The sequence below is a fragment of the Nicotiana sylvestris genome, chromosome 10, assembly GCF_000393655.2.
Source record: "Nicotiana sylvestris chromosome 10, ASM39365v2, whole genome shotgun sequence".
In the NCBI taxonomy this organism is placed as follows: Eukaryota; Viridiplantae; Streptophyta; class Magnoliopsida; order Solanales; family Solanaceae; genus Nicotiana; species Nicotiana sylvestris.
In genome coordinates, this window is record NC_091066.1 from 7,167,504 (window position 1) to 7,184,499 (window position 16,996).

General features: G+C 33.8%; 2 protein-coding genes across 2 annotated transcripts; both read right to left on the minus strand.

Annotated features, from left to right (window-relative positions):
- Window positions 1–2,447: 2,447 nt before the first annotated feature.
- Window positions 2,448–4,471, minus strand: LOC104225033 (ubiquitin-ribosomal protein eS31 fusion protein-like). Its single transcript, XM_009776789.2, has 2 exons — window positions 4,349–4,471; window positions 2,448–3,096 (listed from the first exon to the last, which is right to left on the minus strand). The coding sequence occupies exon 2, from the start codon at window positions 3,072–3,074 to the stop codon at window positions 2,604–2,606; it is 471 nt and encodes a 156-aa protein (XP_009775091.1). The 5' UTR covers window positions 3,075–3,096; window positions 4,349–4,471; the 3' UTR covers window positions 2,448–2,603.
- Window positions 4,472–7,550: 3,079 nt separating this feature from the next.
- LOC138878968 (secreted RxLR effector protein 161-like) lies at window positions 7,551–8,243 on the minus strand. The gene has a single exon (XM_070158535.1). It carries the CDS (start codon window positions 8,241–8,243, stop codon window positions 7,551–7,553), a length of 693 nt encoding a protein of 230 aa, XP_070014636.1.
- Window positions 8,244–16,996: the final 8,753 nt, after the last annotated feature.

Sequence of the window (16,996 nt, forward strand, 5' to 3'; positions counted from 1 at the left end):
TAAGAGGGTATATTCCTTGTTTTAAACTTGTAATTTACAAGAACAATACTCTTAAAAGTTCACAGAAAACTTAGCTTTACGCTATTAGTGGTGGTCAATTCATTTGCAATACTTCATCTTAATTTCTCTATCAAAAACTCCTTATCAGTCGATATGATTTATTATCAACAATTTTTAATTTTCTTGATCTATGAAAGAAAATTATTTACCTGATTACTATAGAATTGTAAATTAACTATTTATGTTGGTACCTTATAGTGTACTTTGTCAAAATTGGAAAAAATTCCACATTAGAACAATTGGGCTCCCTACTTTTTAATTTTATAGCCCATATTTCAATTTACAGCCAACTAGCCCAAAAATACTAGGCTAAGATTCAACATCGAACTCCAATAGGTTCTCAAAATTACTATTTAATTTTTAAAAAGGATTCCTCAAGATTTTAAATTAATTTTCAAATCAGTAATTGTGACTCAAATATTAGTTCAACAAACCAAATTCATTTGGGTGGTGAAAATTAGATTTTGAACAAGCTTAAATATGTGGGTTTAAATTTCGAATTTGATTTTGTGAGAAATTTGGAGTGAGTGTTATTTAGACTTGTTAGAGATAGAATACGGAGTTTGTATATAAAACCTTAATTAATACCTTATGGTTCCAAATATTCACATCTATTTTTCAATTACAGAATTTGTCATTGCATAGACATCAAATCTATAAATGTTTACCTATGAGATTGCTGCTATGATTTTTAAGAAATATAATGAACTTCTTACTAACAAATGAATACTCAAAAACACCTTTGCTTGGCTTTTTCTTTCTTTCTGAAAAGGTTATAGAATTATTTTCGTTAAAAATAAAAAATTGTAGATATTAATCATGAACATTGCAACTTTCCCTATTAGGGATCTACTACTATCAATAATATTATCTTTAACAGTGTTAGTTTATTTATATATAAATTTATGTATATTAATAAGGGAATAATAGATGGTAAACATTGTAATAAAGTATATCTTCACAATCAACTTTCACTAATTTGTGACATAAATTAGCCAAATCTATGGAAAATAAGAAAATAACCAAACATTAATTACCCATCTATCAATATGTGCAACCTTAAGGTAGGTAAATTATAAAAGATTTTATAATTTAAACCCAATACAATCTGAAAAGAGAAACCTATCAAACATGGTTTGAAGAAGGTTTTTATATTTTCCAAATTAATTTTTTATAGACGGCTGCACTTTTTTAACCCTATTAGGATTTTATAATTTGGAGAAAGTATTTAATAAAATCTCTACTTCTTAAAAACGAATAAAAGAAATAATTAAATTTATATGACTCTTCACGTTGGAAGTTTCACCTTATTATTTTCTTCTTAAACGGATTGACAACAAAATTATAGGAAGAGGAGTCCTGTACGTGGATGGAAAGCCTCTTTATCTTTTTTTGTTATTTAAATGTCGATATTTTATAAATGGAATTTCATAGTGGTATATTCGTAATTGACTTTAAATACTAAAAATGTTAGGTCACGTAGATGCAACAGTTTTTTAAGATTTTAAATTCTTAAATATTAAGGAATTTATTAAAATAACTATCTTGTCTAGTGTGAAATACATTTTAAAGGGTAAAAAATGCGAACGATATTTCGTTAGGGGCTTCGTATATTTAAATAGTATATATAGAAGATAGATAGATATAGATATAGATAGATTGTTTACTTTCACATATAATTTATGTTATATCAAATTTATTCTAAATTATATATTTAAGATTAAATAGAGCAATCCTGTTGGGAATTTGTTATAAAAATCTACTGCTTTTAATATTACATGTATTATGTGTATTTATATTCGCTCTATATCTCTCTTCTATTGTCAAATGCAACTAGAATTTTGATTTTTCATTGCTGATTGCTATCAAGTGACTGGTACCAAGCAAATCATTTTTCCCTAAAATTCCTTATTCTGCTTATATTTTCATTATTAAACGTTATTAACTTATTTTTATTGATGCACGACAATTTTTTATTCATAATAAAATTTGAATAGTTATATAGGTAAATGAATATGTAAATTTTAAAAATTAAAGAGAACATAATATCACGACACTAAAATAGTAAAAAGAGACTAGGTAAAAAAGACAAGGTTATATAAAACAAGTAAGCAATCGAAATAATTGAAAATTTGAACTATATATATATATATATGTAAATTTTAAAAATTAAAGAAAACATAATATCACGGCACTAAAATAATAAAAAGAGACTAGGTAAAAAAGACAAGGTTATGTAAAACAAGTAAGCAATCGAAATATGTAAAAAAAGAAAAAAAGATAGAATTTCCTTAATAAAAAAAGAAAATAAAAACAACATGGTTAGCCATCCAAGCAAAATCATCACAGAAGCACAAAATGATTGCAAAAACAAAAGGGAAAACATATTTTAGCTGACAAAAATCCTTAATTTCATAAGCTGCAAACATAATCCCATAATTCAAATTCATTACATCTTGTCACAAACAAGACATTAGGAGAGTATAGGGCAAGAAATGTGGGGGAAAAACTAGTGCTAAAGTAATAAGCAAAGTAACACTCATCTAATCACCACCAGCCTTCTGGTAAACATAGGTAAGCCCACATTTACCACAATAGTGCCTGTCAAAGTGGTTAGCCATGAAAGTCCCGGCACCACACTCAGCATTGGGACACTCCTTGCGGAGCCTCTGAACCTTACCAGAATCATCAACCTTGTAAAACTGGAGGACGGCGAGCTTAACCTTCTTCTTCTTGTGCTTGATTTTCTTTGGCTTAGTGTAAGTCTTCTTCTTACGCTTCTTTGCACCACCACGGAGGCGAAGGACAAGATGGAGGGTGGACTCCTTCTGGATGTTGTAGTCAGCTAGTGTTCGGCCATCCTCAAGCTGCTTACCTGCGAAAATCAACCGCTGCTGGTCCGGTGGAATGCCTTCCTTGTCCTGAATCTTAGCCTTAACATTGTCAATGGTGTCCGATGACTCTACCTCTAAGGTAATAGTCTTACCCGTCAGGGTCTTCACGAATATCTGCATCTTTGCCAACTATGTGCACCAACTGAACAATTCAACAAGAACACAGATTCAACAAAGAAAACTGGAATCAACCATATAAATCATGTGTACCCATTACTGCATTACCCGCTATTAGGAACAAATCAAAAGAACAAATATTTCATCAATCAAAGAATCCGGCCATGTATTTCAATTCGGGACCGGATTAAACGAAGAACGTACATTCACTAGTAAGAATTACAAGAAACAATGATATGTGAAAATGGGGCCAGCTATATGACATTCTATGTGACCATTCAGTTTCATTTGAGCTAAATAAATGACTATGCTTAGATTACAAACAGAATCGGAGTCGACTATATAAATCAAGTTTACCCATTAGCTCTATTCAAGCCAAATCAAACAAAGAACAAATACTTCACCAATCAATGAGCTAGGCCTCTATTCCTATTAGAGGCCAGATTAAACGACGAACATATATTAACTTGTAAAAACTACAAGAAACAATCATATGAGAAAATGGGGCCAGCTATATGAATTCTTTGATTACTGTTCAGTTCTATTTGAGCCAAATCAGTGACTATGCCTTGATTACAAACAAAACCACAGTCGACTATATAAATCATCTTTACCCATTTAGCTCTATTCAAGCCCAAACAAACAAAGTACAAATACTTCACCAATCAATAAACTAGGAGAGCATACATTAACTTGTAAAAATCACAAGAAACACTCATATGAGAAAATGGGGACAGCTATATGAATTCTTTGATTACTGTTCAGTTCTATTTGAGCCAAATCAGTGACTACACCTTGATTACAAACAAAACCGAAGTCGACTACATAAATCCTCCTTGCTCGTTTAGCTCTATTCAAGCCAAATCAAACAAAGAACAAACATTTCATGAACTAATGTTCTAGAGTTCTGTACCAATTGAATAATTGGAATTCCTCTGTTAACCATTTCAGTCTACTACAGACCAGATTAAATTAAAAACATGTATAGCTTGTAAGAATCAGAAAAAAAAACAATTGACATGTGAAAAACAGGTCAGCTATAGCCTATATAAATTCTATGTAACTATTACATTCTATTTGAACCCAAATCAAACAAACAATACACAACATATATTAACTTGTAAAAATCACAGGGAACGATGATATGAGAAACAGAAAGCTATCACAGAACTGATAATCCAAGTAAATAAATTTTTTTTGTGTTTTACTAATTAAAATCATTGCAAAGAAAAGTAAAGGATAATGGTTTGGTTATTTAGAGAGAAATAGGAACTTACGAATTGCAAGGTGAGGAGTGCCGCTGCACAAAGAGAAGATAGCGGCGAAGTGAGGGTTTACAAAGAATTTAAGGCGGAGATTTGGTTCGAATTTGGGCTTCATTTGTTATTCAGCCTGCAATCATTCAGTTGGGCTTGGACCTAAAAGGGCTTTTTAATGTATTTGGCCGCTCAGTCAAAAATAGGAGGAAGTGCACGGTTAGCGACTAATAACACATGTATTTACTTTTAAGTTACTGTTTAAAATATTTTTAGTCTTTAGTCACTGCTTTAATAAACTTTAATTGCGCGGACAAAAATATCCTTCTGCTCATGTCCTTAATTTTTGAACTTAACTTCAGGACTTCAGGACTACATGTCCTTAACTTTTGAACTTGGAACTTTAAGTTCAGGACTTTAGGATTACATGTCCTTAACTTTTGAACTTAACTTCAGGACTACATGTCCTTAACTTTTGAACTTGTAACTGTAAGTTCAGGACCAAGTGTCCTTAACTTTTGAGTTTGTTAGTCTAAGTTCAGGACCTATTGTCATTAACTTTTGAGCTTGTTAGTCTAAATTCAGGACTTCAGGATCTATTGTCCTTAACTTTTGAACTTGTAACTGTAAATTCAGGACCTATTGTCCTTAACTTTTGAGCTTGTTAGTCTAAGTTCAGGACTTCGGGACCTGCTGTCCTTAACTTTTGAACTTGTAACTGTAAGTTCAAGACCTATTGTCCTTAACTTTTGAGCTTGTTAGTCTAAGTTCAGGACCAAGGGTCCTTAACTTTTGAACTTGTAATTCTAAGTTCAGGACCAAGTGTCCTTAACTTTTGAACTTGGAACTCGAAGTTCAGGACCAAGTGTCCTTAACTTTTGAGTGCTTGGACATTACCAAAAGTGTAATTCGTATTTATTGGATTGAAGGGACACAATATCGAGCAACTTTGGAGATGGATATGCGACGAGATCAGATGAAGACGATTTTGGAGGCATCTATGGAGGAAACAAAGAGGATGAAGAAAAGATAATTCATGGAAAATCCCCTGGTAATGGTTTATGTTTTATGTTTATCTTCTTGCTCTTAATATGTCTTCTAATGTCAATTCATCTTTTTTTTATTGATAAAATAGAGTATGATACTAATCACGGAGGTGAAGTCAAAGAGAAGGAGAAGACACATAATCAGCAGTATGATACTAATCAAGGAAGTGAAGTCAAAGAGAAGGAAAAGGCACGTAATCAGCGTCAAACAACATGAAGAAAACTGTCATTCCTGTTTAGAAGAAAGGGTAACACAGTCTTTTTATATTAATTTTAATAGACTAGTGGCTACTATTGCTAAGTATTGAAAATGCTGGATAAAAAGTAAATACCACTTTAAAAAGTGGCTACCCCATACAATTTTTACTCAAAAATAATTACAATTGTTAACCAAATATATAAGAAAATATATACTTATTATGCATAAAATATGTATGTTATATATTAATATATAAAAAGATTATATTTTTCGACTATTATTTTGGAGGGCGTCTATACAATGAAGATTTTCCAACCTGTAAAAGTTATACCAATTTAATGAGATATTAATTAGATTATCCATAATTGTGCTAATTGATGAAATATATGAGATTTCAATCAAAATCTTGAACTATGAGAAATACTAGTGAGCAAGAATTTTAGGATACGTACAAGTAAAATATAACATATGCAGATGAAATAGGTGAGTATTGAGAAGGTAATGTCATGAGAAGATACCTACCTAAGTAAAAGACAAGTCCCACAAAATATATAATATATTCACAAGATAAGTGGTTCATAAATACAAATATTAAGATGAATATTCTATTAATAATTACATTGTTCAAGTATCTGTTAGAACATGCGCAGCGGAAGCAAGCATACAACCAGGCTTCAAATACATGTAAACTAGACAACGCAATAACAACAAGATTAGAAGCACTAACCTCTTGAAATAGTTGCACAAATCTTCTAGACAGCAAGAATTCAGGGATGCAGTCTTCTGCTACTTGCCTAGTAAAACCTTGGACAATTTTGCTTTTGGGTGGGCAAGAACAATACAACTCTAAAAAAGTGAGTTATTGGGTGAAATTAGTCTTCCTTTAATAGAGTTATTTTGGCCAAAAATCCTCCTCCAAAAACGTGTAGGATTCTTCTTCTACAAGTAGAATCCTACTCCAACTCTATTAGATAACTTTTCTCCCAAGTCACTTTTTACCCAAGTCTTGTCCAGTTTTTACTAGGTATAGCAGAGACCACAGAAATAATAAGAGGCTACCAACTATAGTATTAATTCGAAATTAGCATGAATTAATTCTTACTATAATTAATTGTAATTTATTTCACTAAAAAAACTGCAATTAAACTCCTCAATATGAATTTCGAAAATTCAATAACACTTATTTTAACTCCCCATGCTAAGATCTCAAACACCAGTTAATTAAATTAAATCACTGAAAATTTAATTTAATCAACTAATTAAATCCTTTACAATTCCGCTTAAAACATTTCATGTGACGGATACAAAATCCATCGGCTGAGCTTTCATATGAAAACTTATAAGCTTACATAAAGGGGCATCTTCAAACTCAAAAACGAATCATGGATTCTATCAACTAATTATTATTCACAAATGTTATTCGCTATTGTCCAATCTATTAGGCATACACTAACTCTAAATAGAGTCGTACCTTTTGATAAATCAAATCAATAAACAAATTACATTGATCATAATAATTATATCAAGATTAGGAGTATAAGCTCATTTAATGAATTAGAGAAAATATTTTATATATTCAGTACAAAAACATCTTTTCTCTACTTGGTCCATTCAATATACACTGAGTATACTATCATAAGAAGTTGGAGTAAAACTACTCCCATAATTAAGACAAATTATACTATAATCTTGTGCTACAATCATCAAGATATTTTGTCCAACAATATCTTTGATTGTGAATATAGTTTATTAATTGTGAGAACCAACAATTTAATCTTCTATGCATGAGCTAAGACTCCATACACTAAATTGTCTACTACATAATCAAAAGGTTACACATGTAACAAATGATCTATTTAAAGTAGTACTTTATTGAATTGAATAAATTAAAGAAATAATTGTTCCATAAAGAATAAAATATAATACTCTATCTAAACTGCATGGTTAATAGTATATCCCAACAATCTCCCACTTAGACTCATAACCATGCGTCTACTACTCTAACACACATTCCTTCTACATGCTTGTCAAAAATCTTCTGTGTCAAGCTCTTTGTAAACGGGTCTGCCAAATTGTCCTCTGACGCAATCTTCAACACTCTTGCATCACCTCTATGAGTTATGTCCCGAATTAAGTGATACTTACGCTCAATATGCTTACTCTTTTTATGGCTTCTTGGTTCCTTCGAGTTTGCAACTGCACCACTATTGTCACAGTAAGGTACAATTGGTACTTGAACCGAAGAAACCACATTAAGCTCTTTCAGAAAGTTCCTGAGCCAAACAGCCTCTTTAGCTGTCTCAAATACAGCCACATATTCGGCTTCCATGTTAGAATCAGCAACACATAATTGCTTGATGCTCCTCCAACGTATGGCTCCACCTCCTAAGGTAAAAACATATCCTGGGGTAGATTTTCTAGAGTCTCTATCTGACTGAAAATTTGAATCAGTATAGCCAATGGGTGCAAGATCACCTGAGTGATACACCAACATATAATCCCTAGTCCTCTTCAAGTACTTGATTATATGCTTAATAGCAGTCCAGTGTTCTCGACCAGGGTTAGATCGAAATCTACTAACCATGCCAATAACAAAGCAGATGTCAAGTCTAGTACATAGCATAACATACATAAAACTCCATACAACAGAAGCATAAGGGACCGCCTTCATCTTTTCTATCTCATCAGTCGTTTTTGGGGACTAATCTTTTGACAGAGAGATTCCATGTCTAAAGGGGAGAAACCCTTTCTTGGAATCTTGCATGCTAAACCTGGTGAGAATAGTATCAATATAAAGTGCTTGGGACAAGCCTAATATCCTTTGCTTGCGATCTCGTATAAGTTTGATCCCAAGGATATGTGCTGCATGTCCCAAGTCTTTCATATCGAAATGTGAGGATAAACATTCCTTTACTGAATTCAACATGCTCACATTATTTCCTATGAGCAAAATATCATCTACATACAAAACCAAAAATGTGACTTTATCTCCATTCCACTTCTTATAAACACAAGACTCATTTTCACATTGATCAAAATCGAAGGTTTTAATCGATGCGTCAAAACAAGTGTTCCATGCCCTAGAAGTTTGTTTCAATCCATAAATGGATTTCTTTAATTTATACAACATGTGCTCATTCCCACATTTTATGAAACCAACTGGTTGTGCCATATAGATGCACTCATCAAGACTTCCATTTAGAAAAGCGGTCTTGACATGCATGTGCCAGATCTCATAATCGTAATGAGCAGCAATGGATAAGAGAATCCTAATGGATTTAAGCATGGCTACCGGCAAAAAGGTTTCCTCATAATCGATCCCTTCTTTTTGAGTAAACTCTTTTGCAACAAGCCTAGCTTTAAAAGTTTGCACTTTTCTATCCACTCCTCTCTTTTTCTTATAGATCCATCTACAACCTATGGGTTTGACTCTAGTAGGTGGTTCTACAAGATCTTAGACTTGATTGTAGTATATGGACTCCATTTCAGATTTCATACCATCAACCCATTTATCAACATCTGTATCATGTAGTGCTTCGTCGTAATTAATAGGTTTTGTATTAGGCTCTTCAGGGATTCTATCATAAGATTCTCCCAAGAGCGCAAACCGGAGAGGTTTTCTAATAATTTTCCCACTACGACTAGTCACTACAGGTGGAGGCTGATTTTGTTGTTGAATTGCAACATCATTTTCTGGAACTGAAGCCTCGATGTTATCCTCCACACCTTGCGGTGCTGAGATATCATTAACTTCTTCCTGGAGTGCAGGCTGCATAACAATTTCAGGTTGTTCAACAATCTGAGGTTGCTCAACATTACTCCCACTACTTTAGGATAGTGAGATGTCAAGCAATTGCTCTTATGCAATCTGCTGCCTATTGACATTTCTCCCACTACGGTAATGTAGTGGTCTGTCAATACTGGCTTCTGGGATATGTTCTAGAGATGAGTCTTTAGTTACTCCATTGTTTAATTCCTGTAAAACTAGTTTACTTCTAGGAATATGGTTCGTTAGATAGTCCTCTTCTAAAAATTTGGCATTTGTCATAACAATTACCTTCTTTTATTTGGGACAATAAAATAAACCACCTTTAGTTCCTTTTGGATATCCAACAAAAATGCATACTGCTGTCCTTGATTCCAATTTATTCGCTTTCACTTTCAGCACATGTGTTGGACAACCCCAAACCCGAATATGCCGTAAACTTGGCTTGCGCCCAGTCCACAATTCTACTGGAGTTGAAGGTACTGACTTTGAAGGAGCCAAATTTAGAATGTAGTTTGTTGTTTCTAAAGCATATCCCCAAAAGGAAGAAGGCAAATCGGAATAACTTAACATTGATCTAACCATTTCCATAAGGGTCATATTTCTTTTTTTGCCACACCATTTTGTTGTGGTGTTCCTGTGGCAGATAATTGAGATGTAATTCCATTATTTGATAAGTATTTTTTGAATTCCATAGAAAGGTATTCACCACCACGATCAGATCGCGATGTTTTGATATATTTATCATGTCGTTTCTCCGTTTCCGTCTTAAATTCTTTAAATTTCTCAAAGCATTCAGACTTACATCGCAATAGATAAATATATTCATATTTTGAGTAATCATCTGTGAAAGTTACAAAATACTCAAAACCACCTCTTGCTTGTATATTCATAGGGCCACACAAATCAGGGTGAATTAATTCTAGCTTATCACTGGCTCTATTTCCTTTTGAGGGGAAATGTCTCTTGGTCATTTTGCCTTCTAAACAGGATTCGCATGTTGGTAGTGGCTCCACTTTCAATGAACTCAAAGGTCCATCAGAGACCAATCTCGAAATCCTATTTAGATTTATATGCCTAGACGTAAGTGCCACAAATAAGTTTGACTCAATTCAGAAATACGTTTTATTTTATGTAATAGATTAATGTTATTTAGTTCTTTTGGTTGTTGTAGCACATGAGTAGATATATCAAGAATAAAAAGGTCATGTACTCTAGCAGCAGTGTAGATAAGACGTTTATTAAACTTAATAACAACAAAGTTATTAGCAAAATAAATATTATAACCATCATCCATTATTTTCGAAACCGAAATCAAATTCCTTCTAATAGAAGGTACATAGAGAACATCTTTTATAACTAAAGCTCTATCACTACTAAATGAAACTCTAATATCTCCTAAAGCTAAAGCTGGTGCTGGCTCGCCATTGGCTTGAAAAATGCAAACTTCATTTTCACTTAGCCGTCGCGTTTCCTAAAACCCTTACAAAGTAGTGCAGATGTGATTAGTGCCTACCCAATCTACACACCAAAACGTGGTAGAAACAACCGTTAAACAAGTTTCAACAACATTTAAATTTGAATTACCTTACTTATTAAACTTTGCCAGATAGGCAGGGCATTGCTTATTGTGATGCCCAGGTTGCTTGCAATGATAGCACTTGCCTTTAGGCTTTTTCACACCAGCCGCACCACTAGGTGCCAGAACCTTTTGAGCCTTCTTCTTTTTCTTATTGCCTTTCGACTTAGAAACCGAAGTTTTCTCAACATTGAGTTCCACAACTAGAACTTGTTATTTGATAATATATTCCGCCGCTTGCAGCTCATTCAACAATTTCGCTAGTGACAAATCCATTTTGTTCATATTATAGTTCAAGTGAAACTATTGAAAACTGTCAGGCAGAGTTTGCAGGACCATCTCAACTTGAGACTCCTTATCAATCATAGCTCCAAGGACCTCCAGTTCATTCAGAAGACTCGTCATCTTCAGAACATGGTCCCTGACTGATGATCCTTCGACCATCTTGGTGTTCAAAAGGGCTTTCATGGTTGTCTACTTAGCTGCACGATTTTGCTCACCGAACATCTCTTTGAGACTTTCGAGCATATCATAAGCAGACCCCATAGACTGATGCTGATGTTACAAAACATTCGCCATAGAGGCAAGAATGTAACATCGCGCCATCTCATTAGCCTTGTCACACCTCCTTTTTACACACCCGAGGGGTATAAGAGAGTTTTTTCAACTTAAGTGACATTGTTCGAAATGAGATTTTTTATTTAATTCTAGAGTCGCCACTTGGAATATTTTAAATGGTGTCCCAAGTCACCAGTTTATTTTAAATCCCAAATCGAGGAAATTTCGACTTTCATTTTTGAAGTCTGCGAACCAGAAATTCTAAGTAAGGAATTTTGTTAACCCGGGAGAAGGTGTTAGGCATTCCCGGGTTCCGTGGTTCTAACACGGTCGCTTACCAATTTATACTCGACTTAAATTGTCTAATTACTTATTTTAGAACCAATGTGTAATTATCTTTTTACCACATTTAAATCATTTGATTTATTCGCAATTAAAGAATTGAGTTACGCGTATGTATACTCTTTTCCTTTGGCGTGTCAAAAATCATGTCACGCGAACGTGTCCACAATTAATAACGCTTCGTTTATTTATTTAAGAAAATTTGATTGAGGTTGCGCGAACGCATCCCTCGGGTCTTTTTTTAGAGTTAAATTCGCAATTATGTTACGCGAACATATACATAATCACAATACTAATCTAAATCGAGCCTAAAGCAAACTACGAAATTTATTAATTATTTTTCTAAAGCTAATTTAAGATTATTGTGAAGGCCATGTTATGGAAATTAATATAGAAAAAAAATAGATTATTTACAGAAAGATGAAACTAACTTGTGAATTTTTATTAGCTCTTGGCCAATCAGACTTGAATTATCTAAATCCAAACGGCCAAAAATCTTCATTGCTTCAAACCAAAATATGAGGTTCGGTTTCTAAACAATTTTTAAACAAAAGGCTCAAGTATGGAAATAAAGCATCTACTAATTGAATGCATAAAAAAAAGATGGATCAATCATGCCAAACAAACAACAGAGAAAGAAACTTCACAATTGCCTATATTTACTCTAATTTGTGTTATACGTAATGTGCAATGCTGAAAGAGAATCTTTACTCCAATCACTTGAGTGCACAAATAATTCAATCTAATATTTCAAGATACTATATCCAAAAGCAAAAGCAAAAGTAAAAGCAAAAAGCAAAAAAGGTGCTATTATTTTAACCGCTTTTAATATTTCGGAAAAAATTCAAAGTTATTTAAAACGCATCGTAAGCCACGCTACATAAATGTACCCGCGGTCCACGATACATTTTATCTAACATTGAGATTTGGATTTGGGTCACATAAAATGCACACCCGAGTTTAAGGAAATTAATTAAAATTGCACGCCTAAAGCAACTACGCACTTTCAAGTTTGCGAGGGCCATGAAAAATTCAACTAAATGGCACACCTCGATTTATTTCAAAAGATTGTACTCAGCTAAAGCAAACTGCGGGATCTTGATCATTTATTTTCCTAAAAATAGAATTAATTGGGGATGCTCTAATACTAAGAAATCCATTGCTTGGAAAATTTGGACCTGTATACATTTTATGTAGCAAAGTAGCAATCAAAACAGTGCCTTGAACTGGTATCGGGTCCTTATATTCCATGGCAACCTTTAAAGCTTCCTTCATCATACCTTTCTTACAATCTATGAAGGCAGTATATGTTGCCATGTTAGGTTTAACTCCCTATGTTTCCGATGGAGCCTTGGTACTCCTATACACTGCACACACATAATTCTTTTCAACCAGCACAAGATATGGTCCTTAATTTTAATCCCTTTAACATGCACATGTACATATTATCATACAAAGTTTAGAACTGGCAGAGGTGTTCTACGGCAATAAAGTGCACACATGCATGAGTAAAGTTCAACCAACATGCAACCTATCATCTCCGGAAGATAAAATTTAAATTCTAAACTAAAGTTTCAAGCTACTCTAGATACTACTTCTAGATGTAGCCAATTACATGTTTTGTAATAATGAATCTTTCTAGAATAATACATATTTTTGCAATTCGGCTGAAGCAAAACACTAGTTATAAATCTTGATCTCCGAAATAAATTCCTGTCACTAGAAAATTATGTACTTTATGGAGGTATGCTCAACATTCAGTCGATCCTTCCCATATTTTAACAGTCAAAACAAGCCATTTGCTCAATCTCATAAGTGTTCTCTAAAATTTAAAATTATTCAGAATGATCATTAATCTAATGTCATTGACCTGCATGTTGCCCATCAAACAATTTTAATCAAATAAAACACACAACACAATAATAACTGATGTGGATTCAGAAGCCAATTTAACACTGACAAACTAAGCATATAGAAGGCTAAATGAGGAATTTGTTGTCCATATCATCAAAATCTTGTGGAAGCAACAGAAGAAATAGGAAATGATATCAGCAGATTTCAATTGTTTTATCAAAAACGCAATATAGTTTTACAGCTATATACCTCAATCTGCAAGCAAAAACTCAATTAAACCGAATAAAGGTAGGGCAAGCAAGGGATGGAGCTCAGCTACAATACCAGCGATAATCAGCAACAACAGCCCCTTAAGCACTCGATTCGACTTTGAAAACCAACCAGATTCGTCCAACAAATCGGCAGAGAATGCGATTTTTCGAAAAATCCATGGTTATTCAACTCTTTTTCGTTTTTTTCTTTGCTCGTTTACAATTTTGGTATCCAAATATGATTTTAACTCTCTCGAAGGTGATATAAGTATGTATGAAATGATAACTGCTCTTGGTGTTCTTTCATTCTTGAAGAAAAAGAAGCAATTTCTGAGATGGTGAGGTTGCGGAACGGTGCTGGGTCTAAGGGGTCTAAAGATCTGGTGATTTTCGGAAGATGAGAGAATGAGCGTCGTTTTGTTCTAAAATCTGAAGAGGAAGCTCTCTATTTTTCTGTGTGTCCCCTCCTCTTTCAGAAGCCTCTTTCTAAATATGCAGTAGATTAGTGCACACCCTATTCACAAATTCTCTTTCCCCATTTTTATATTTGATTCCACTCAAACCATTTTCTTTAAATTATTCAATTAGTGCATTATGACATCACTTTAGAAGCTTCTTAATTAGTTAGGTGAACATATTCCCTAGCCTAAATTCCTAAATTAACCCCTAAACCAAATTATTCTACCAAATTAACTTAATTATCTCTAAATAATAATTACCACACCTAATTAAATACCAAATTAAAATAAAATTACAAAAATTCGAAATTAAACAATAAAAAATGCAAAATATTTTTTTTTTTGTGATTTTTCATTTTTGTAAAACAACAAATTACTTAATTAATCTAAAAATATAAAATCAAATTCTAAATGCAGATGCTATATTTTTTGTATTTTTAATGCATTAATAAAATTAAATATGCACACAAAAATATGCAAACAATCAGGAAAATTGCACAGTAATTCCTAGAATAACACATAATTAAAGAAAAATAAAATCTAATTTTGGGAATTCCTTTGGAGTAATTCGTGTGAGGCAAAAATCACGTGCTCACAGCTGCCCCTCCTTGCCCAGAAACATGAAGAGTTTTCGTGCAAAGATAAAGTGAGCGGATACGAGCGATTTTTGCCCATTTGAATATTCTGCGGGAAGCATTTTTGAAAGATTTGACCGAACCTCTACTTCAAAGGTTTCCTACATATCCGTGGCTATAAAGAAATCAGGTCAATGTAGTTCGGAAAATTTCGGTAGCTGGGACTACCATGAAGCTGTGGTTTCACTGTTACTGCTGTTGCTGCTGCTGATACTGCTTACTGACCTCTTTATTACACCATGACAAAATGAAGAAGCTAGACTAAGCTATAATCTATGCTTTACAAAGATTTATTTTCAAACTTGATATTGTGACTGATGTTGCCTCGTTGACTTGTATTTTCCTTAGAAGTTCCTTTGTTGTTGTCTTGAATTGTATTTTGAGATGATTTCCCTTTTTCCAGACGGGTACCTGACTGCTTGATTTGATTTGTATTCCCTTGCTCTCCAGGTGGGCGCCTGATTGCCGAAACTTGAATTGTATTCCCTTGCTCTCCAGGAGGGCGCCTGATTGCTGAACTTGAATTGTATTCTCTTGCTCTTCAGGTCGGCGCCTGATTGCTGAACTTGAATGTATTCCTTTGCTCTCCAGGTGGGTGCCTGATTGCTGAAACTTGAACTGTTGTTCCTTGTTCTCCAGGTGGACGCCTGATTACTGAATCTTCAACTGCTTTTCCTTGTTCTCCAGGTGGACGCCTGATTGCTGATACTTCAACTGTTGTTCCTTGTGCTCCAGATGGACGCCTGATTGCTAATACTTCAACTGTTTTTCCTTGTTCTCCAGGTGGACGCCTGATTGCTAATACTTCAACTGTTTTTCCTTGTTCTCCAGGTGGACGCCTGATTGCTAGTAATTGGTCACGCTCTTATCTTTAACATCCATGTTGTTCTCCCTGTTCTTTAGATGGGCACCTGACTTCAACAAAAATAGACAAAACAAAAGAAATTTTTTTGCCCCAGTTTGGTAGCTGAGCGCATCTGTGAGTGTTAAACTGAATCATATTACCAAATATTACTAAGAATTTGAAAGCTAGGTCCTATTATCCAGGGGGTCCTGACAACTCTTAACTAAACGACAATTTTAAATCTAAGCTATATCTTTTAAAGGTATGACTTCTGCTAAATCTTGTTAACTAAGAAGGTCTTAAACTACTCCCCATTATCCAGGAGGGTCCTGACAACTCTTAATTAAACGATAATTTTATAGCTAAATTATATCTACAGAAGGTATGTCTTATGTTAAATCTTGTTATCGAAGCTAGTTTTAAACTACGTCCCATTATCCAGGAGGGTCCCGACAACTCTTAAATCAAGTCTTATCTTAAGAGTGACAATTTTACGGCTAAATTATATTACCCTACAACAGAACTTATGTTAAACCTTGTTATCTAATGGAAATCTCAAAACTAGGTCCCATTATTCAGGAGGGTCCTGACAACTCTTAATTAAACGACAATTTTAAACCTAAGTTATATCTTATAAAGGTATTATTTCTGCTACATCTTGTTATCTAACAACAATCTTAAAGCTACATCACATTATCCAGGAGGGTCCTAAAATTTCGAATTAAAGCTTATCTTACGAATGACAATTTCAACGCTAAATTGTACTCTCTTATAAAAGCACTTACTTATCTAATGGAATGCTTAAAGTTACGTCCCATTATTCAGGTGGGTCCTGAAAACTCTTATGCGAACTTTGAAGTCAATATATATTCCTTTTGGTACACATTTGTCCTATATTTACTACTTATGATTGTTTTGGATTTTAACCTAGGTCCCATTTTCCAGGAGAGTCCTAAGAATTTTGTGATCAAACCTGCCTGGTACTTGCTTTCCTTATGGAGGGCTTATTGAAACAAATGTCATCTTTGCCCCTGTTTCAAATCAAAGAAAATCTTGTCAGTTTAAAAGGTGGTTAGTTGTGGCATTCTTGCTAGGGATGGTTTTCTCTTTGCCATGCTTTGCTTCGACCGACTGCCT